Source organism: Choloepus didactylus, chromosome 12, assembly GCF_015220235.1.
Source record: "Choloepus didactylus isolate mChoDid1 chromosome 12, mChoDid1.pri, whole genome shotgun sequence".
NCBI lineage: Eukaryota > Metazoa > Chordata > Mammalia > Pilosa > Megalonychidae > Choloepus > Choloepus didactylus.
In genome coordinates, this window is record NC_051318.1 from 40,912,595 (window position 1) to 40,937,388 (window position 24,794).

The 24,794-nt window shown below is 35.6% G+C and overlaps 1 protein-coding gene across 1 annotated transcript in view; it reads left to right on the forward strand.

Annotated features, from left to right (window-relative positions):
- The window catches only part of UGGT2 (UDP-glucose glycoprotein glucosyltransferase 2), a 319,097-nt gene that overhangs the window by 249,669 nt on the left and 44,634 nt on the right, over window positions 1-24,794 (forward strand). The window contains exons 27-30 of the mRNA XM_037799694.1: window positions 1,459-1,648; window positions 3,407-3,565; window positions 3,912-3,997; window positions 21,005-21,089. Of these exons, the coding sequence (XP_037655622.1) occupies window positions 1,459-1,648; window positions 3,407-3,565; window positions 3,912-3,997; window positions 21,005-21,089 (520 nt within the window). The remainder of the gene's footprint in view (window positions 1-1,458; window positions 1,649-3,406; window positions 3,566-3,911; window positions 3,998-21,004; window positions 21,090-24,794) is intronic.

The following is a 24,794-nucleotide window of genomic DNA, read 5'->3' on the forward strand; positions in this document are numbered from 1 at the left end:
TTATTAATTGTTAATAATTTGTAACAAACTTAGATCATTGTACATCAACCAGAAAGTCCAGATTTACCTTAAAATGTTACATAAAATTCTAAATATTTAGTGCTTTGTACATTTTACTTATCACCTCTTATCAGAATTTACGGCATACTTTCGTTCCCTGAAAAAAGTGAAAGAATTGGTACCATGAAGTAATAAAAACAAATGGAATTTTTATTTACCAGGATATTCTTAGTGATATGTTGATTAAGGAATGGCAAATATAAATACACTTCCCATCAAGATTTGTTGTAATGATATCTTCAAATATCAAAGTAGAGGATGATGCAAGAGTAGCACAGAAAGATCCATTTGTGTCATCCGCTTGCTCTTGCTATACTTTCCTTTTATAAGTTTCTCTTTTATTTGTATAGCTGGACAGTCTTATACTCACTACCTTTGCTCCATAAAATTTATGAGATTTACATAACATATGAATAGCTTCTGCCAAAGTCCTGTGGAGTCTTCCATGATAATCCACAGCAACTTTCTGTACGACTCTTTGGATGTCACCACATCACTGAGCCATCAATGGCAACCTGGAAGATCATGCTGCTACAACACACTGCATACCACAGTGGCATGATTTTTTTAACATGGTGATTGTTAAAATATTTTTAGCACAAATATATATGAATGATACCTGGGGATAGATACCTAGATAAATTATTTCTTGCTCTAATATATTGCTATTTTTAGTTGATTTCCTCAAATTACTTGAATGCTCATAAACTTCAAGTTATTATTAATTTCCTGATTAACTTATTACCATCAACTATTTTGGGTTTTAATGGCTATGGGCTGAGATTTCTTTGGAATTTATTGTGATATAATAAATAATTGATAACTACCATCTCTGAATAGTGAAAACTACTATTAATTATAATAACTAATTTTATTTTATATGATATAGTGAGATGATGCAAAAGTAAATTTAAACTGCAGGTAATTCTAAAAGCTCTATTAAGCAGCTGCTTACTCTAACATGTTTGTTTTTAATCTTTCAGTTTAATTTCACTTGCTTTCTGATTAGCATTTCTCTTCATTTTATTAGTACTGGTAAGAGCTAATAAAATGGCTGAATAATATAGATCATGGTTATATTTGAAGAAAGATCAGTAAATGAACCAAGATCATGCATAAACTACTAGACTTTTCCTAAGTTAGTATATCTTAAAGGAATTCTAATCATGTTCATTAAAAAAATAAATAAAGCTATATAATAATTGATAATAATGTCAACATAATGATTGTATTCCAATTATTATAAGCATTAATGCTTCTGAAGTATAGTGTGTTTTTAGTATTTTTAATCTAAGACTTCCTGATCATGTTGTTAAGCCACTTTAGTTTTATAGTTTAGAAGAAAGAATACTCTCAGTTTGCTCACAGTATTTATTTTTATTTGTGTTTTATCAACAGCTTTTACCGTTTTGTCCTGGAACCAGAACTGATGTCAGGAGCTAATGGCGTTCTTTCTCTTCGACCGATGGCAAAATTTCTGGAAATCCCAGAATCACCCCTTCTAACACTAAACATGATTACTCCAGAAGGCTGGCTTGTTGCAACAGTACACAGCAACTGTGACCTTGATAATATTCACTTAAAGGATGTAAGTTAGCATATAAATTCTTAGAAAGAGGAATAGGACAAATTATTACCAGCTATTGTAATTACAGTCAATGAGTAATCATACTGTGGAAGCTCACCAGAATTTTCTGCTTTGTGAGTATAGATCCTGATCTAGTCTTCCTTTAATTTTTAAGTTTCCCTAACTTCCAAACTCCAGTTTTCCATGTTCCTAGACTCCTTCACGATTTTTATTGATTCAGACCAATAATTCATAAATGCTACACTAAAAAGATGAACAACATAGAAAATATGGGATAGACTAATAGCAATTTAGTATGATTAAGTGCCTAGTTTACCCTGCAGATTATGTTTTTAACTCGGAGACAGTTTCATCTGAAACTCATTTTTGCCTCACAGCTCATAGTCAGAGAAAGCAGTCCTAATTAGGATAGTCCTAATTAGGATAGAAGACAGGAAACAAAGCTCACTCATATACTGTACATTGCTTCTCCTTAGCCCCATCATGACCCTTTTCTAGGATATAGTTAGATATCTCTTTCCCACCTTTTACCATTCAGTACTCAGCACAAAGAAGGAGAGAATATTTTAAAATAAACCAAGTCTTTCAAAACAATGGACTCAGAATGGGAAAAGGGCCTCAGAAGCCATTAAAAAACAAAAAGACAAAAAAAAACAAAACATTTTTAGAGAGTTTATCTAGAGACTGGGGAGAAAATACTTCCGTCCTCTCATTTTCCTCCCTCTTGCCTGGTTCTGCACAGTCTTTCACCTTTTTCAAACTATCTCTTCCTTCAGGAGACTACTCCATTAGAATGTAGCCATTGTCTTACCCCAGACATAAACATTTTACCTATAATAATTTGATTAAAGTTGCTCATAATATTTATTCTCCTGTTTCACATGTGTTACTTTGTCTAGAGATTTTCCTTGTAGGCAAGTTTCTGTTTTTCCATTCATGAGTAGATTCTGTGGGTTCCAAAATCATTTGATGTCTTTTCACATTCAGATATGTTGTTCATATAAAGTAGAGAAAAGGCTTTATCTCTAAATATTTATTGTGATATTATTTGCAGTAGAGGAAAAACTGGAAACAAATGGATTATCCAGCCATTTAAAAGGTCATTGATAAATACAGGGATGTATTCTTAGAAAAATATGTTTCGTGAAAAAGAGATTACACTTTCTTTGAAAGGAATTTATGGAAAAAAGGCACAGAGATCAATGCATTAGTGTATATACAAATGTTTGGTTTGCTGGTGATTTCTATTTTTAATTCTTAATACTTTGTGGTATTTGCTAAATTTTTTAATGAGCATATGTTGATTTGAGTGCAAAAAGTAAACATTAATTTTTTTAAATTGCAAGATAGCCAATTGATAACAAAACTTAGCTTACTTGTCAGGTCCAAAATGGAAGCTGTAGGGCAATACCAAACTGGAGCAGATTCTTTGAGAAGTCTCCTCTAAATCTATCTTGAAGAGATCTTTCAAATATTATAAGCCACAAAACATCCATGCTCACAGTTTTACTGCCTAGTGATACTGAATCTTATATCGTGAGGTTGGGATAGAGCTGATGTCATGGGAAAGCAAAAAGAAATATATCCTGAGCTTTGGTCTTCAAGAAATTTATTTATTTAGTAAGTTCATGCACACGTAAAGTCTTGAAATTGCCCACCAAAATACATTGGCTAGTATTAAGATAATCACATTTATTTATTATGAAATGTGTATACAAGAATTACTTATACCAAAACAATAACATATTCCCTCCACAGGTTGAAAAAACTGTTACAGCAGAGTATGAACTAGAATATCTTCTACTTGAAGGACACTGCTTTGATATAACAAAAGAACAACCTCCTCGGGGTCTGCAATTTACACTTGGTACAAAAAATAAGCCTGTTATGGTTGATACAATAGTAATGGCCAATCTTGTAAGTATTATATTTGATCGATAATATTGAATTAGATGTTTGGGAGAAATCCTCTAAGTTTGCGTTAACAGTTGGGTGAATTTATCTTTTCACTGCTATTGATAATAGCTCCCGGAAAGCAAAATTGAATTCTTGATTGAATAAAACAAAAGTAGAGGGACTCATACTTTCAAAATATGCTTTTATGGGTTATTGTAAAATCCCCTTCCTTGGAATTCAGTCATAGAATTCATTTATTCCACTATTAGTAAACACTTTCTTGGATAATTCACGTATTAACTTTCTTGAACAATTAGATGCATTTTAATCATTTAACTCTTATGTTCATTTCTTCTCATCTTAAAAGGGATATTTTCAATTAAAAGCAAACCCAGGTGCCTGGATACTGAAATTACGCCAAGGAAAATCTGAAGATATTTATAAAATAGTTGGGTGAGTTATACAAACCACTTTTAAATTTTTGTATGTAAATAAATTTTTAGTGTGATATAACCAAAATCCTAAAAACAGCAACTAAAATGTCCATAAATACCGTCACTATAAAACACAAACGACTAAATCATGACTTCTGTTTCTATCATTATTTTATTATAAAATATAAAAATATGCCTAAAGTATGTATCTTGTTCTTTATTTTATTTTCTTTATTTACTATTTGCTATAGACTTTTCTATGTATTAGAATAGTTCATATATCATTAATGATGATATAGTATGTATTATATCTTTCACAGTAATTTTCCTGTTCCTCAATGAGTATAGAAAATGTGGGTCATAAAACTTTTCCTATAAAAAGCCGATAGTAAGTATTTAAGGTTTGAGGGCAACATAAGGTCCCTGTCTGTATTTTTCTTATTCTTTTTTTAACAACCATTTAAAAATGTAAAAGCCTTTTTTTTTTTTTTTTTTTGCTCAGGAGGTCGTACAAAATCAAGCTACCATCATAATTTGTCTGTAGCTTGTCGACCCATAATATAGTCTTTTTATAACCCTTTATAAAAATATTTGTACTTTTTATTTATTTCAATAAATACTTTTGGAGCACCTATTATACCAAGTACTGTGCTCAACAAAGGCAATATAGGGATAGAGGTTATAGTATCTTTTTTTTCACCGCTCTTTCTCCTTTACCTTGTACAATGCCTAGCATGGGACTGCGTACTTTTGAGATAGGGAGGAAGGTGAGGGAAGTCAGGGTAGACAATAGAGATGAGATGGTATCTCAGAAGAGTTTTGATGAATTAATGGGAGCTTACTAGTCAATAACACAGGTAAAACATACCAGAAAGAAGGTTGAGGTCCAAATCAACGCATCTGAAACTTTTAGTACCATGTGTATTTCAGATTTCTGAAATTTTCATATTTTTAAAAGTTGATATATTACCTATCTCATATATTCCGTGACACACCTAGCAGGATACTATGAACATCTGTATGCCAATAAATTAGATAACCTGGATGAAATGGACAAATTCTTAAAAACACACAAACTACCTACATTGACTTGAGAAAAAATAGTAGATGTCAGCAGACAATTATTAGTAGAGATTGAAACAGTAATCAAAACCTCCCAGCAAAGACAAGTCCAGGACTGGATGCTTTCACAGGGGAATTCTACCAAACATTCCAAGAAGACTTAAACCCAATGTTACTGAAACTCTTCCCAAAAAAATTGAAGAGGAAGGACACTCTGATTTATTCTATGAGGCCTGTGTCATTCTCATAATAAAGGTAGATAAAGATATTACAAGAAAAGAAAACAACTGACAAAATATCTCTTATGAACAGAGATGCAGAAATCCTCAACAAAATACTAGCAAACTGAATCCAACAGCACATTAAAAGAATTATACACCGTGATCAGGTGGGATTCATCCCTCATATGTAAGGTTGGTTCAACATAAGAAAATCAGTAATTGTGATACACCACATTAAAGAAACAAGGAAAACTTCCCCTATTAGCAGGTGCCATGATTCCATGTACAGAAAATCCTGACAAATCCACAACAAAGCTCCTGGAGCTTATAAATGAATTAAAAAATGGCAGGGTACAAGATCAGTAACCAAAAATCAGCAGGGTTTGTATACACACGCCATGAACAGTAAGAACAAGAAATCAAGGAAAAAAAATTCCATTCACAACAGCAAGTAAAAGAATCAAATATTTAGTAAGAAATCTAACCAAGATGTAAAGGACTTGTTTACAGAAAACTAGAAAAGATTTCTAAAAGGAATCAAAGAAGGCCTAAATAAATGGAAGGACATTCTGTGTTCATGAATTGGAAGACTAAATATTGTTAAGATGTCAGTACCACCCAAAGAAATTCATAGATTCAATGTAACCCCAATCAAATTTCCATCAACCTTCTTTGCAAAAATGAAAAAGCCAATTATCAAATGTATGTGGAGGATAAGAGCCACGAATAGGTAAAGCAATCTTGAAAAAGAATAAAGTTGGAGCATTCACACTCCCCAGTCTTAAAGCTTATTACAAAGCTGTGGTAATCCAAACAGCATTGTACTGGCACAAGGACAGGTATATAGACCAATAGAATAAAATTGAAAGCTCAGAAATCAACCCTCACATTTATGGCAAACTGTGCCAATTGATTTTTGACAAGGTGGCCGAGACCACTCAATTGGGAAAGAATAGTCTCTTCAAATGGTGCTGGGAAAACTCGATGTCCATATGTAAAAGAATGAAGGTATACATCTATCTTACACCATATACAACAATCAACTCAAAATGGATCAAAGACCTAAATGTAAGCACCATAATTATCAAAATCCTAGAAGAAAACATATGGGAGCATCTCCAGGACCTTATGTTAGGCAGTGGTTTCTTAGAGTGTATACACACAAAGCATAAGCAACAAAAGAAAAAATAGATGAGTGGAACCTCATCAAAATTTAAAACTTCTGCACCTGAAAGAACTTTATTGTGAAAATAAAATGATAACCTACACAGTGGTAGAAAATGTTTGGAAACCACATAACTGTTAAAGGTATAATTCCAGAATATATGAAGAAATCCTTCAACTTAACATCAAAAGACAAACAACCCAATTTTAAAACAGAAGACTTGAATAGACATCTCTCCAAAGAATGTATACAAATGGCCAGAAAGCACCTGAAAAGATGCTCAGCATCATTAGCCATCAGGGAAATGCAAATCAAAACCACAGTGAGATACCATTTCACACCCATTAGAATGTCTGCTATTTAAAAAAGAAGCAATAAAAAATAAATGTTGGCTAGGATGCAGAAAAATAGGAATGCTTATTCATTGCTGGTGGCAATGTAAAATGTTGTAGCCACTGTGGAAGGCAGTTTGGTGGTTCCTCAGAAAGCTAAGTAGAGAGCTACCATATGACCCAGCAGTCCTACTACTAGGTAAATACACAAAAGAACTGAAAGCAGAGACTCATACACATACTGCACACTGATGTTTATAGTGGTATTTTTCATGATTGCCAAAAGATGGAAGCAGCCCAGATGTCCATCAACTGAGGAATGGATAAATAAAACATGGCATATACATTCAATGGAATATTACTCAGCTGTAGAAAGCTGTAAAAGGAATGAAATCCTGATACCTGCAACAACAGGGATGACCCTTGGAGACATCAGGTTGAGTGAGATAAGCCAGACACAAAAGGACAAATATTGTGTGGTCTCCCTGATTTGAAACGATCAAAATAAGCAAACTCATAGAGTCAGAATCTAGAATATAAGTTCCCAAGGGTGTAGGGAGATAGGGAATAGGAGATTAAGTCTTAAAATGTCCAGGTTTCCTAAATGATGTAAATGTTTTGGTAATGTATGGTGGTGATGATAGCACAACATTCTGAATGTAATTAACAGCACTGAAATATATATCTCAATGTGATTAAAGGGGAAAATGTTAGATTGTATATATGGTAACAATGAAAAATTTTTTAAGGCACAAAACTATACTACACAGTGAACCCTAAGTTCAACCATGAACTATAGCTAATAATACAGTTATTTAAATGGGCTATCAATTAACAATTGTTAGAATTGATAGAAGAAAACGTATGGAAGCATCTCCAGGACCTTGTGTTAGGCAGTGGTTTCTTAGACTGTATACACGCAAAGCATAAGGAACAAAAAAAGAAAAAAATAGATGAGTGGAACCTCATCAAAATTTAAAACTTCTGCACCTCAAAGAACTTTATTGTGAAAATAAAATGACAACCCACTTTGTTTCTTTGGTAGAAACAAAGTTTAATTGAAACAATTAACAAAGTTTCCACACCAATGAAAGATGTTAATAATAGGGTGGTGTGCCGGTTTGAGTGTATTGTGTCCCCCAAATGCCATTATCTTTGTAGTCTTGTGTGGGGCAGAAGTTTTGGTGCTGGTTAGATTTGCTTGGAGTGTGCCCCACCCAGCTGTGGGAGATAATTTTGATGAGATGTTCCCATGGAGGTGTGGCCCCACCCATTCGGGGTGGGCCTTGATTGGAGCTATATAAATGAGCTGACTCAAAGAGAGAAAAGAGACTGCAGCTGGGAGTGATGTTTTGAAGAGAAGCAAGCTTGCTAGAAAGGAACGTCCTGGGAGAAAGCCGTTTTGAGGCCGGAGCTTTGGAGCAGATGCCAGCTGCCTTCCTAGCTAACAGAGGTTTTCCGGAGGCCATTGGCCATCCTCCGGTGAAGGTGCCCGGTTGCTGATGTGTTGCCTTGGACGCTTTGTGGCCTTAAGACTGTAACTGTGTAGCGAAATAAACCCCCATTTTATAAAAGCCTATCCATCTCTGGTGTTTTGCATTCTGCAGCATTAGCAAACTAGAACAGATTTTGGTACCAGGAGTGGGGTGCTTTTGCTGCTGTGTTTGCAAATACCAAACATGTTGGAACGGCTTTTCAAATGGATAAGGGGAAGACTCTGGAAGAATTGTGAGGCGCTTGATAGAAAAGGCCAAAACTGCTTTAAAGAGACTGTTTGTGGAAGTATGGACTCTAAAGATACTTCAGATGAGGCCTTGAACAGAGATGATCAATGTGTTGTTGTGAACTGGAAGAAAGGCGATCCTTGTTTTAAAGTGGCAGAGAATTTGGCAAAATTGAGTCCTGGTGTCAGATGGAAGGAAGAATCTGGAAGCAACAACCTGGAATACTTAGCTGAGGAGATCTGCAGACTACATGTGGAGGACGTATCCTGGCTTCTCCTTGCAGCTTATAGTAAAATGCGAGCAGAGAGAGATAAACTTAGAACTGAGCTCTTGGGTTCAAAGAAACCAGAAGTTGATGGCTTGGAAAATTACAGGCTTCCAGGGGGTGGAATCCCAGAAGCTACAGCCCAACGTGAGGATGTAACCAAACATGGAACCCAGCCGCCATTTCATTACAAGCCAAGATTGGAAAAGGAGTTAAGCAGAAAGGATTTGTGGAAACTCCTATTGTCTGATGGCTTTGACCCCTGCATGCTTCATGCAAAGCCAACAGAATTTTTGCAAGATCTTTATAGACGGAGCCATTGCCGGTCTGGACTGGAGGAGACAGACAAGGAAAAAATTAAAGGAAAAATCTCTTCAAAGACGGAGTCGTGGAGGTTGAGGTCTGGAGTCAGGAGGTCTCGGGCTGGGAGAGCGGAGCAGCCCACATGCATGGAAAGGGTGAGTTTGCCCCAGAGGTCGAGGGTGGGCATTCCACCTCGATGCTCTGGAAGAGTTTTGCCACCTCAGGTCCCAAAGAGGTTGGAGCACATTTCCAGGGAATTGGGGAGAGCTTGGCTGCCACCACACTGTTCTGAAGGGGTTGAGCGTGTGCCCCGGAGATGGAAGGGAATCCGGGAGCTGCCCCGATGTTTGAGGAGGGTGGGGCCGAGAAGGTGGTCTCCCCAATGTGTGGATATGTTGGACCACTCACCTAAGCATTTGGAAAGGAAAGGGCTGCCAAAAAGGCCCTTAAGAAGGGTTAGGCTCCCGCTCTCTCAAGCCCCACAGATGCAACGTTGTTCTGTTAATGACTCTCAGACTTTGAAATCTAATGGAGTTTGTCCTGCTGGTTTTAGGAACTGTTTTGCTCCTGTTAACCCTGTTTTCCTTACTCTTTCTCCTTATGGCAATGGAAATGTTTATCCTATGAATGTCTCTCCTTTGTATATTGGGTGCACATAACTTGTTCTAAGTTCACAGATCCACAGCTAAAGAAAAATTATGCCTTAGGACTGGCCATGCCTATAATTGATGTTGATGGGATCTTGTACTTTTGTTACTGAAATGATTTAAGTTTTTGTGGTATTGTGGAATGAATGTATTTTGTATTTGGAAAGATAATGCCATTTTGGGTTCCAGGGGGTGGAATGTGCCGGTTTGAGTGTATTGTGTCCCCCAAATGCCATTATCTTTGTAGTCTTGTGTGGGGCAGAAGTTTTGGTGCTGGTTAGATTTGCTTGGAGTGTGCCCCACCCAGCTGTGGGAGATAATTTTGATGAGATGTTCCCATGGAGGTGTGGCCCCACCCATTCGGGGTGGGCCTTGATTGGTGGAGCTATATAAATGAGCTGACTCAAAGAGAGAAAAGAGAGTGCAGCTGGGAGTGATGTTTTGAAGAGAAGCAAGCTTGCTAGAAAGGAACATCCTGGGAGAAAGCTGTTTTGAGGCCGGAGCTTTGGAGCAGATGCCAGCTGCCTTCCTAGCTAACAGAGGTTTTCCGGAGGCCATTGGCCATCCTCCGGTGAAGGTGCCCGGTTGCTGATGTGTTGCCTTGGACGCTTTGTGGCCTTAAGACTGTAACTGTGTAGCGAAATAAACCCCCATTTTATAAAAGCCTATCCATCTCTGGTGTTTTGCATTCTGCAGCATTAGCAAACTAGAACAGGTGGTATATGGGAATCCTGTATTTTGTAAATGATTATTTGGTAAACCCACAGCTTCTCTAATAAAAGAAAGAACAAAAAACAAGACCCAACTATATGCTGCCTACAAGAAAACCACTTTAAAGATACTGATTGGTTAAAAGTAAAAGGGTTGAAAAAGTTATACCATGATTACACTAGTCAAAGGAAAGCTTGAGTGGCTATATTAGACAAGATAGATTTCAACCCAAGAATATTACCCAGCATAAGGAAGGTAATTTCATGATGATAAAAAGATCAGTTTGTTTATGCACCTAATAACAGATCTGCAAAATTTGTGAAACAAAAAATCCACAGTTGTATTTGGAGATTCTAGTACCCTTTACTCAGTAATTGAAAAAACAAGTAGGCAGAAAATCAGCATCGATACAGTAGACTTGAACAACAGCTTCTATTAATTTGACCTGATTCACATTTATAGAACCCTCCACACAGGAACAGCAATATACACATTCTCCTCAATTCCACTTTGAACATTAATAAGATAGACCATATTCTGGGTTGCAGAACAAGCCTCAATATATTTTAAATGATTCTTGTTGAATTACAAATAAGATCAGAATATTCCACTCTCACTACTTCTATTCAGTATTGTACTGGTGGTTGGTTCTAGCCAGTGCAATAAAGCAGTAAAAGAAATAAAAGGCATTTAGACTAAAAAAAGTAGTATAACTGGCTCTAGTTCTATGTAGATCATGTGGTAATCTATATAAAAATCCAATGGAATCTAAAAAGATACTAGGACTAATAAGGGAGTTTAGCGCAGTTGCTGGTTAGAAGATCAGTTTACAAAAATCAATTTTCTTTCTATAAAATAACAGCAATTAATCAAATGTTGATTTTTTAAAAATATCATCTGTAGTAACATCAGAAAACATGAACTTCTCAGGATAAAGTTGACGAGATACGAAAGACCTGTACATTGAAAACTACAAAATACCACTGAGAGAATTTAAAGACCTTTATAAATGGAGAGACATATCTTGTTTCAGGCTGAGAAACTCAGTGTTATTAAGACATAAATACAGCTCAGATTAATCCATAGATTCAGTGCACTCACAATCAAAATCACGGGAGAATTTTTTGTAGAACTTGACAAGCTGTTTCTAAATTTTATATGTAAGTATAAAGCACCTAGAATAGCCAAAGCAACACTGAATTAAGAACAAAGTTAAGGGTTAATAGTACCTGATTTCAAGTCTTATTATAAAAGTACAATATTCAAAACAGTATGCTATTGGCAATGGTAAAGACAAATAGATCAGTGTAACACAATAGAGTCCAGAAAGAAAACCACACATACCCAGTTTTTTAAACCCACATATTGATTTTCAAAACAAATGCGAAGTGGAGAAATAGTATCCTTTTCAACAAATGTTGCTAGAACAATTACATATCCATACACTCACACACAAAAAAGAGCTTGGATCCATACTCAAAATAAATCAGAGACTTAAGTGTATAGCTTAAAATTATAAAACTTCTCAAAGGAAACATAGAAAATCTTTGTGATCTAGGTTTAGGCAAAAAGTTCTTAGATACGACAATCAATTCATAAAAGAAGAAATGGATAAATTGGACTTCATCCAAATTTAAAACTTCTGCTCTTCAAAAGATACTGTTAAGAGAACAGAAAGACAAGCCATAGAGTGGGAGAAAATCTTTGCAAAGCACATATCCAATGAAGAATTTGTATACAGAATATTTACAGAACTGTCAAACTCAACAATGAGAAAACAAACAATGAGATAAAAATATGCAAAAGGCTTGAATGGACACTTCCCAAAGAAGATATATGGATGGCAAATAAGTACATGAAAAGATGCTCAACATCATTAATTATTAGGAAAATGCACATTAAACCCACAATGAGATACATCTGTTTGTAGGGCTAAAATTTGAAAAGACAAATAGAAATATGAAGTATTGACAAAGAAATAGAGCAACAGTAACTGTTATACACTGCTGGTGGGAACATAAAATGGTACAACCACTTCAGAAACTTGGGCAGTTTTTTAAACATTTAAACATATATCAAAGATATAAACCCACCATGTGATCCAAACTTTCCACTCATAGTTATTTACCCAAGAGAAAAGGAAATATATGTTGGTACAAGGACTTGTAAATTAGTGTTCATAGTAGCTACATTTGTAATTGCCAGAAACTAGAAACAGCCCAGATGTCAGCAAATGAAAGGATAAGCAAATTGTGGTATAGCCATACAATGGAATACTACTTAGCAATGAAAAGGAATGAACTATTAATACATAAACATAGATGAATCTCAAAATAATTATGCTTAGTGAAAGATGCAAGGCAAAAAATGAATACATACTGTATGTTTCCTTTTACAAGTTATAAAACACTAGGTAATACAAAATATAGTGACAGAAAGCATATCATAGGTTGCTTGGGGTTGGGGGGAGCAGGTAGGTAGAGGCAAGGGGAAGTATTGGAGATTAACAAGTGATCAATATGCAGTTCTTACACTCTTCTGCATCTCATTCCAGTGGGGAAGACAGTTAAGAAAATGAGCTATTACTGTACAATCTAAATGCTATAAAAGAGTGCTATGGTGGTACAGAAAATATGACAAATGCATTGTAATATTTATATTGACCCTTATAAAAGCCTTGGTTTCAAAGCATAATATCAAGAACCAGTCATGCTTTGCTTCAGCACCTTTGATCTTGTGCATTCCCAGGAACTCAGTGTTTCTATATCTGCCACTATTGTTTCACCATTGCTTTTTTGCAAAGGGAAAACATTTTGCAATTAGATAAACTATGACCTTGGATAAGTTTCCTAATCATTTGGAGCCTTAATTTTCCCACCAATAAAAGGGGTTAATCCTATCTCCCTTGTGGGTTTTATTAAGGACTAAAAGATTATAATAATACAATACTAAATCTTGCATATTGTTGTGTAAATGTCTATTTCCTCCTCACTTATTCCTTCTTTACAAACTCCAATTTCATAATAGCACATATATTACTGAACATCATGTATACATTATATTAGGTTATATTTTATCTTCTTTACCATTCTCTATCTTACACAGTCCATAAATAGATGTTTTAGGGAGAAAACAGCCCTTGATGTTTTATTTTAAGTACCACTAACATACTAGTGGAAAACTAATTTTTCTCATCCACAGACAACTTATGGTAGTAGAAATAATTTCAAATTTGTATTACCTATATACAGTAAAACCATAAACTTTTCTGTCATTGTTTATTTAATTCCAAATATGATTAATATGGCACTAGATATCCAGAATGGGAAAAAACATAAATAATGCAACTCTGTTATAATTTTGAAACTAAAGTATCAGTAATGAAAAACAATATATAACAAAAATGGAAATTCTATTTCTTCCAATTTATGATATAATTTTAATTGATATTACATTTATATTTAGGGAAAAAATATTCCTGAAGCATGCTGAAAAGATGAGCTAAAATATCATTGATGTGAGTTTCTAAGTTCAGACTGTAAAGCCATGACTAAATTATTTAATGTTTTTAAATTTGACTTTTCATTTATTAAATATAATCCTCACATGTATGCTATGTCTGTAAATCTTTTTGTAATCTCTAACTGCAGATCATCTGTGCATACTCAGTGTTGACTGTTATTTAACTTGAATACAAAAATTATCAAAATTTTTCTCTCCTAGTAGAAAAAAGCCTTATAGTTCTACTAAATTAGTCAAATGCTTCTCCAAGTTTCCTAAGTAAATTATAGACTATGTGGGATACTTTGTGTGTGTGTGTGTGTGTGTACTGTCTATGTATGTCTTCTAATATGCTAGTTTATTATGCTAGACGTTTCACTTGAAATCTTCAGAAAAATTTCTCTACAGACTGCCAAAATAGTGCTTGTGCTTAATTTTAGCTTGGTACCTTTGAGACTGAACTGCTTCTCCTATGTTTTATTTAGGAGACACAGTATGTTTCAAAAAAGGCTCTCCATTCCTTCTCCAGTTACTCAATCCCATTGTAATCTGATCCCATTGTAAGCTGACTTTGCACTCTGTGGCACTGGCAGTGGTTAAAACTTACTTATTGTGGGGCACTTTTGTGGGGTCTTTGAATTTGTCTGTTGCTGAGCCACATCTTCCTTTAATTCCCTGGTCCCTTGTTGGGTGCTTCTCTATTCCATTTGGCTGTTTCTAACAACTTCCTTAGTCTCTGAGCTACACCTTCAGCCTTTTGCTGCTGTGGTAGTCTCCTTTTCCAGGTTTCCATAATGGCAGAGCAGTTGACTACCCCATGGTAATAACAAAGCCAGATCTTTCTCCTGCTCAGCCACATCTGATCCAAGGGAAAAACTTATGTATCACTTATCCAACAAATCATAGGAGTTCAAGCCACCTGCAAAGGCAAGAGACTCTTCTGGCTCCTTGGTTATAGAAATGTCAGTCCTTTTCAAGTATCAGATCCTAGCCTGTGGTCCACTTTGCTTTCTTAGGTATTAGCCAGATACCAGTCCACTGTGTTTCTCAGCATCAGAAAATACATGCAACATATATTCCCCCTAAAGTGTCTATCTCTGAGTTTAGGATTAGATGATAGTCCACCTTTCTACTCTTCTCCCAGAGAATGTATTGGTAGAAACTCACAGACTGGCATCACCTTTCTCCAGGGAAATTATTTGGCCTTCATCTCACACAGTTCCTTCTCTGAACCTTTTCCATATGCTTGATCTCTCTCAGGGGCAACCAGCATAAATGGTGGTATTAGGAACAGATGACTTTCCATACTTATGGGTGCCCCTGTGGAGGCATTCTAGCATCCTTTTATTTCTAACCATAAAAATCTTCTCTTTAGTTCTTTACCACCACATTACCATTTAGTTTAAATTCAGTTAAATTTTACTGAATTCAATATTGATCATAGTTCATATATATATATATATATATATATATATATATATATATATATATATGTATGTATTTTTTTTTTTACCTTTCTCAGTTCATTTTTTATTTGGACTGCTTGCTTCCCAGTTAAGAGAAGGATCTAATGCAAGGAATTGGATGCTTTTCCATTATAGTAGGAAGCACTGGAGGAGCCAGCTCTCCAGGAGGGCTAGACCCCAGGAATAGCTCCCAGAACAAAGTCAAAGAACTTATACCCAGAAAAAGCTGCTACCTCTCCCATATCAAAAAAAGTGAGAAAGCAAGAAGCTGCTACTACCAACAAATCAACTGCCTTTCAGTACTCAGAAAGCTAAGAGATTGTACACTGGAACACTGATGGGAAAATCTCTATGTCTTGTGGCTGTGCTTGCGAAAAGAAACTAGCCAAGCATCATCATGTTGCCCACCTCACTTCTAAATTCCAGATTGTCACATGTAAATGTATCTATCTATTTAGCAGAATCTAATTGTTAACCAGAATCATAGCTGCAAAGGAGTCTGTGAGCAAAAGAAAAGAAGTTTTTGCTTTCTAACCTTTGCACTTAAATGAGAGATTGCCAGATGGAAGGTGGATTGGATGTTTCTTGCCATATTATAACTTACACCACTTTCGCACAATTTTTTTTTTTTCAGAAATATTGGTGGTGTTGTCTTGGTCTTCAAAGGCCTAAGAATTTCTTTTACCTTCACATATGAATTACAGCTTTCCTAAATATGGAATACCAGGATTATAATTTCCCTCAGATTCTGGAAAAAAAAGTTTCAACATTGTCCTCTACCAATTGATGTTTTGGATGAGAAATGAGAAGCCAGCCTGGTTTACTTTTCCTCTCTAAAAAATTTAAACAGTTTTTATATTTAGAATTCAAGGAATGAATTTTTATTTATTCTTTTTTTATTTAAATTTATTTTTATTTAAAATTTTCAAAAAAAATTATCCTTTTTTTTTTAATTTAAATGCTTCCTGACACATAGTGAATACTTTCCTTTTGAGGTAAATGGCGTTCAATGTTATATAATATTTTCAGATATAAATGAGAATTTAAATAATTTGAATGTTCTCCTTTTTTCCTCAGTGAAGTCCATTCACTGCTTAGCTTGTTCCCCTTCTTTTAAGCTGCTGATTTTCTTCATGTATTCAGTAATTTTAAATTGCTTAGCATTATTGATAAAGATACAATAGTGCAGTGGTGAAGAATCAGACTACCCAGGTTCAATTTGGATGTAGGATAATTGTACCCTACTCATGGTATCGTTGGGTGGATTAAATGGGTTAAGAACTATAAAGTACGTAAAATAGTGCTTGAAACAGAGTAACATTTCATCATTACTACTACCTCTACCTGATGGTTGGAGGGTTTGCGTCAAAACTTGTAGAGGTCTAGCTGTAGTGTTGTACTAGCTGGCTGTACCCTGCTCAGAGCAGCCAGTGGTTTAAATAACTAAAGTTGCGAATGTCTTTGAGCAACGTTTGTGACTAGAAGCTCTTGAAAGATTTCAAGAAGTTGAAAACAGGTCAAATCCTGTATTCTAGTGGGAGATGTAGAGGTACAATACTTACTTTGGTTTAGCCATCTCAGCTGGAGAATTGGGAGTAGGGGAGTGTCAAAGGCATGTGTTATTAACCCTAGTACCAGAATTCCCAGGTTTTCATTTTAGAAAAATGTTGAAGTATATATTATAAATCTTACTGAACCTGAAATATCTACTAATTTTGATTTCTGATTGCTTTGTCTCTTTGACAAAATTTAATATTTCTTTAAATATTTTACAGTAGAATTGTACAATACAAAGAATAGAATCTAAAAATAATTTTTGTGCAAAGTTCTCTTATATTTTATTTATTTTATGCAGTTTTGAAACTTAAAGAATGAAATGTATTATGTATGATACAAAGTAGAAGCACCCAACTGATGCAAATGGACATCATCAGTTTCATAAGTTCAATAACACATTTCAAGGTTTGGTATTTTAAAATGGCTGATGGATATCGAAAATTTGTTGGACAGTGGCGAATTTCTCTGATTACAATAAGTAAACAACTGATTTTTAAGTCTAGAAAATGTTTTTCATTATTTTATTTTGAAATAAATTCAAAGTTATAGTAACAGTTGCAAAAAGAATACAAACCCGGTACACAGAACTCCAGCATACCCTGACCCCCTCCCCCAATACCCTCATCCACCAACTTTAACACCCTGTCACATCACCGTTTCTTTCTTTCCCTCCCCCCCATCTGTCATCCATCATCTATTGCTCTGTCTTCTGAACATATGAGAGCAAGCTGCACACATCCTTGAACAAACTATAATTCACATATACAATTCCCATGAACAAGAACATTCTTTTATGCAGTCCCAGTAAGCGCAGCTAAGAAATTCAGCATTGATAACAAAGCTTACATTCTATATTTCCTTTGTTTTTTTTTTTCCCCCTATGTCTCAGCTGTGTCCCTTTGAGCCTCCTGTCCTCCATCCTCAGTTCCCATCCAGGATTATCCTTGGCATTCAATTGTCATCTATTTAGACTGTCTTTTTTTTTTTTTTCAATTGTGGAAACATATATACAGCCTAAATCTTCCCATTCCACCCCCTCCCTAGCATTCCATTAGTTGGATTAATCACATTTAGAATGTTGTAATGCTATCACCTTTCCATCTTCTATTACTAGAAATTCCCTTCACCTCAAACAGCAACCCTACACTCATTTCTTAACTCCCCATTGCCCCTTCCGCCACTTCTCATAACCCATACTCTACTTTTCTTCTCTATGGTCATATTCTCTAATAATTTCTTTGTGTTTACTGTGAGGCTTAAAATTAACCTCTTAAATCCATAACAATCTTGTTTTTCTTTGATACCAACTTAACTTCAATAGGACACGTAAACTATGTTCCTATACTCCTCCATTCCCCCACCTTTATATAGTTCTTGTCAAAAATTACATATTTTGCATTGAGTCCAAAACCACTGATTTGTCATTAAAGTTTGTGTATTTTACATCATGTAGGAAGTAAATAGTGGAGTTACAAATCAAAAATTACTGACTTCTATTTGTGTTCCATTGTGGTCAGAGAATGTGCTTTGAATATATTCAATTGGTTTTTGTTTTTGTTTTTGTTTTTTTTTAATTTATTGAGGCTCGTTTTATGTCCCAGCATATGGTCTATTCTGGAGAAAGATCCGTGATCACTAGAGAAAAATGTGTGTCCTGGTGATTTGGGATGTAAGGTTCTATATATGTCTGTTAAAATTCTCTGTATCTCTCTCTCCTTTCTTTGTTTCTCTGTCAGTAGGGCTCCCTTTAGTATCTGAAGTAGGACAGGTCTTTTATTGGCAAAATCTCTCAGCATTTGTTTGTGTGTGAAAAATTTAAGCTCTCCCTCAGATGTGAAGGAGAGTTTTGCTGGATAAAGTATTCTTGGTTGGAAATTTTTCTCTCTCAGAATTTTAAATATGTCATGCCACTGCCTCCTCACCTCCATGGTGGCCACTGAGTAGTCACTGCTTAGTCTTATGTTGTTTCCTTTGTATGTGGTGAATTGCTTTTCTCTTGCTGCTTTCAGAACTTGCTCCTTCTCTTCAGTATTTGACAGTCTGATCAGAATATCTCTTGGAGTGGGTTTATTTGGATTTATTCTATTTGGAGTTCGCTGGGCATTTATGCTTTGTGTATTTATATTGTGTAGATGGTTTGGGAAGTTTTCCCCAACAATTTCTTTGAATACTCTTTCTAGACCTTTACCCTTCTCTTCCCCTTCTGGGACACCAGTGAGTCTTAAATTTGGATGTTTTATTTTATCTATCGTATCCCTGAGATCCATTTCAATTTTTTTTATTTTTTTCTCCATTCTTTCTTTTGTTCTTTCATTTTCTGTTCTGTGGTCCTCTAAGACACTGAGATATTGTTCAGCTCCCTCTAATCTTGTATTATGAATATCCAGAGTCTTTTTAATTTGGCCAACATTTTCTTTTATTTCCATAAGATCTTCTGTTTTTTTATTTGCTGTTGCAATTTCTTCTTTATGCTGTTCTAGGGTCTTCTTTATGTCCTTTATATCCTGTGCCATGTTCTTCTTCATGTCCTTTATATCCTGTGCCATGCTCTCATTCTTTGATTCTAGTCCTTTGATTAATTGCACCAAGTACTGTGTCTCTTCCAATATTTTGATTTGGGTGTTTGGGATTGGGTTCTCCATATAGTCTGGTTTTATCATATGCTTTAAGATTTTCTGTTGTTTTTGGCCTCTTGGCATTTGCTTTGCTTGATAGGGTTCTTTCAAGTTGTAAAAAATACAGCTTGTGGGGCATGTGTCTGGGTGGTTAGGGAGGCAGGGCAGCTTTAATAATCAAACTTCCTACGTGTTCCCAGAGATTCAAGGCTGTTGCAAGAGTCTAAGCTGTCATTTCAGTTTTACCCCATATTTTCTCTTCCGCTGACCCACAAGTCCCCGGCATTGATGTAGTGTCCCTGGGTTTTCCGAGTGGGCCCCCCTTCTCAGCTGTGATCTTCCAGGACCTCTGCTGAGGGAAGGCTGTGCTATGTCACAAGTGCGCACCGTCCCTCAAGGGAAGCCCCAGGCCACTAGCCTGATGCAAAGATGGCTGAATGGGGCATCTGAAACCCCCTCCCCCCCTTTCGCACAGCTCCTCCTTCCCAGCTCTGGGAGAACTAGTTGTGTATGCACCCAAGGCCACTGTCCACGGCCAAGATTGTGGCATATATGCGGTGCCGTGGGATACACTCCCTGTCACACTGGGTTTTCTGGCGCGGCTCTGGGCTGTGGGTGTGGCCCCGGGCAGGAGTGTCTCCAGCCCACTAGTGTGCTGGCTGCAAGCAGCATGATTTCTTTCTCCTTTTGGCTCTCCCCTCTGCCCCCTGGCCCTGAGGGAATCAGCAGTGGTCTGTCCTCCACGCCAGACACCGAGAGGTTAGCACAGCCTGCTCCTGCCATGCTTCACTGCGCGGTTCTCACTGTCGTAACTGCAACCGCTCCTGGGTTTGTTTGTTTGTTTTTTTTTTTAAAGAATTAGTCCATCTCCAAACGCCAACCCCCAGTTTCCCCACACCACAGCGTGGCCACGGGGCTTTCAGCCAGCTTACTCACTCGTTTCAGAATGCAGACTCCTGGTTTCACCAAGTGCACGGTCTCTGTAGTTTTAGCAGACCTTGTCCAGCTGGTGCATTGCTGAAACTGGTGTTCTGGGTCACTTTCTGGTTTTTATCTAGTATTTTTCACGGAGGTGTTTTTTTGCCCTGTCTCATCTAGCCACCATCATAGGTTCTCCTTTCTGTTTATCATTTTAATTGTCCTTACAGTATATCAGAGATATGAAAAATGATGTGATAACCTTGGTATGCAATAGCAAGGACAAGCAGTAATTTGAACTTTCTGAGTGATTAGCAGTATTGAATTTAGTGGGTTATTTTTGTATAATCTCTTTTGAATTAAGTTAAAATTGAATATTTTAAAAAATAGTATATCTTTAATGACTGTAGGAAAATGCAGGTATGATATATACACACAAAAAAATGTACTTTAGTTTATTGCAAATGAATTTATTCTGTTATTTATACCATATAATTTTTTGTTTTTTTCTAGACATTTATGTGTTTTTTTACTTTTAGGCATGAAGGAACTGACTCTCAGCCAGGTCGAGGAGATGTCATTGTTGTATTAAATAGCTTCAAAAGCAAGATACTGGAAGTGAAAGTATGTGAGACAGAAGCTTTTTATGGGCTTTGTTCTTAATATTATCTTTGTTGTTCTTACCTGATTAATTCTTATTTTACAACTGCTTTTAATGCCTAAAATATCGTTAAAACTCTCACAGTAAAAGGAAGAAGAGGATTAAGTTAACAAATAGCAGAGAAAGCAGAAAACTTGAAGATATAATAAAAAATAATTTTTTTAAGTTATATCTACTTTATCTAAGGTATCTGTAGCCAGACACTGCTACAAATTAAGCCCTAGAGATAAAATGCAGAAAACAGGTTGGAAAGTTCACCCAGAAAAGAGTGATGTTTCTTCCCTTAAAAAAAAAAAGAGAGAGAAGAGGAGTTTTTAATGTTAACAGTCTTAGTTCTTTTGGACCGACCTTCCTGCATAAAAGTAGTAAAAATTCTAGGTAAAATGTTTTCTAAAAGCCTTAAAAGCAATGAGGAGCTAGCATAAGGAACTAATAAGGATAGTAAGGAAATTCAAAGCCAAAGTAAAAGAAAAATAGGAGCCAGGAGAAATGAGTAAGCACAGAAGCTTCTGTTGCCTGAGAAAGCTGCTGTTGCCCTGAGAACACTTGTCCACACTGGTACCCTTGAGTTGTTGTTTGGCTTAATTTTCAGGGTTATGGGTAAAGAAATCAAAATCTAGGACCCACATAAAGTGAGTAATCAATTAGGAGACCCTCTCTACAATGAACTGGCTGTAACTTCAGGATAAGGATGAACCATAAGTAAATTATCCCAGTCATCTTTTAGCCCAAACTTGTATCACCTAAATAGTCCAGTGAACCCCAAGTCTTGAGCTTGCACTAAAGTAGTTCCAGAATGATAGGTTACACAGACACCTGGTGGAAGCATCCATAAATCTCTGGAAGAAGGTACTAAATCCTCAGCTGCAAATCTGATTTTTGGAGTGCAGAGATGTGGTCAAAGTTAGCCAAACATAAAAACCAGCAGAAACAATAGGAAACAGACATATGAAGATGTCAGATATTAGAATTATTGACACAGACTCTGAAACAACTGTGCTTACTGTGTTTAAAGGAATAAAAGACAACCTTAAAAATAATTGCAAGGAACTGAAAATGATAATGTGTGCATATCAGTTTTTTTTACAGTAGAACTTCTGAAATTAAACAATGCAGTAACCAAGATTAAGAATTTATTGGATAGATTTAATCTACCTGAAGAGAGAATTAGTGAATTGGAAGATAGACTGGAAGAAAATATCCCAAATACAAAAGGAAAACACAAAAAATAGAAGAAAAGACAACAGAGAACATAAAAGACATAGAGTGACAAAGCCTCAGATACCAGGACTGGGTTCAAACCTGGCTTTGCCACTTGCTAACTGTGTGACCTTGCACAAAGTAACTTAACCTTTTTCTGTCTCATTTTCCTCATTTATAAAATTGGGTTAGTACTATAATGAGGATAAGATGTTTAAGCCTTATAAAGTACTTTAGAAGTATTTGTTGAATAAATAAAATCAGTTTTAAAGGAGTTCCGGAGGATGATAAAAGGAAAAATGGGATAGAGGTAATTCTGAAGCAATAATGGCTGAGGATCTTCCAGAATTGCTGGAAGATATCAATTGCATATTCAAGAAGTCCAGTGATCCCTAAGCAAGATAAATAAAAGGAAATCCACACCTAAACCCTTTTTGGTGAAACTGAAAAAAGCCAAAGACAAAGGAATCTTGAGAGGAGGTAGGGGCAAAAACAGTACCTTCAAAGAATTATAATTAGTCTGACAGCTGATTTCTCAGCAGAAGCAATAAAAGCCAGAAGATAACTAGAATGATAATTGAAAGTGGTAAATGGAAAAAAAAAAAAAAAAAGAATAATTTACCCTGGAAAAAAATCTTTCAAGAGTAAAGATAAAACAAGGTATTTTCAGACAAATAAAAAAAAATTGGAAGAGTTTGTCAGAACACTATAAAGAAAATTCTAAAGGATGTCTACTTCAGGCAGAAGGAAAATTATCTCAGGTGGAAGGTCTAAGTTTGAAGGAAGAAGGGCAAAGCAAATTTTAAATTTATGGTTGAATCTATACCAACAGTGACTGTATAAAATAATAGTAACAATGTTTTATAAGGATTTTTATAACAGAGAATTTTATAAAACTTAACAATAGCACTTAAGTCAGGAGAAGGATTAATACAATTAATTGTAATAATACAGGGTCCTTATATTGTCCAAGGCAAGGGTAATGATTACTTATAGACTTTAGAGCAAATATGAATGTTTTAATTTCTAAGGTAAACACTAAAAGAATAGAAACAAGGCATAGTGTTATAGTTGGTAAAAGTGGAAAATGGAATGAAACAAATTAATCAAACAAATGGACTAAGAAAGAAAAGGTAAAACTAGAGCAGGTGGGACACATCTGAAGACCAGAATAATAAGGTAGAATTTAACCCAATTATATTAACAATTACATTAATGTAAATGGACCAAGTGTTCAAATTTTAAAACAAAGTTTATCATATTAGATTTTATAAAAATCCAACTATATGTTGTTTGCAGGAAAGACACCTAAAACATAAGAATACATTGTCACAGTGAGAATGAAAATAAAAAGTGTAGTAGACTTTACTAATCTGGTGTAGCTATATTAATACCAGAAAAAATATACATTACCACAAAAAATTACTAAAGAAAAAGACATTGTATGTAGCTAAGGCAGAAATAGAAGTACAAAGAAAAATTGACTATTCTCTAGTATAAGGAGATATTTTTAACACGCTTCTCTAAATAATTGATAGAACAAGCAGAACAAATCATCAATAGTTATAGAAGATTTAAACAATGTGATTATAAACCTTGATCTAATAGACAATATATAGAACTAACACCCCAAAACAGTGAATGCACAATCTTTTCAAACATACAAAAAACATTTTTTAAAATTTAACTTTACGTTTGGTTGAAAAGCAATGTTCAACACATTTCAAAAGGATGTTCTCTATCTACAGTACAATTGAGGTAGGAATCAATAAGCAAAGATAACTAATACTCTTATGTTTTGATTCTTTAAGATCCAATAACAGTAAACTACCAAGACTCTCGCCTTATAAATTCTCTAGATCCTAAACTACTTATCACCAAACTTTGCCATGCATAACACTTCATAACCCATGCCTCATCACCTCTCCTCTTGAACCCATGCTCAGTTCCTGCATGCTGCTCACATTCATCTTTGATACCCTTTCTCCTATGCTCACCTCGACTCCTTTCCTCGATAATGACTTACCCTCTCTCCTTGAAAGCACTTGCTTCTGGCCATTCCAGGTGAACAGTCCTACAAAACCTAGACCAGCTGCATTAGGACCTGATAGCCCAAGCCCTTTAGGACCAGCTTTCCAGTTCTAAATACTCCTAAGTTTTATCCTATTCCTACAAATAGAAAAAAAGCTATTGCCTCCTGAGGGAAAAAAGCCTATTCCATTTTTGAACAGTTTGAATATTGATAAATTTTTACATTAAATTTTCTTTTTCTTGAGCTTGAACTTTTCACTCTGTAAATTGATTCTAGCCTGACCTCTGATCCCTAGTATAGAACAAGTCTGATTCCTTCACCATAGCCATCAAATCTTTGAGGGCAATAATCATGTCTACCTGAATCCAGACATTCTGCAGCCTAACCATACCTCAGTCCTCCCGTTGTTTCCTAATAACAGAGTTTTATCTCCTCA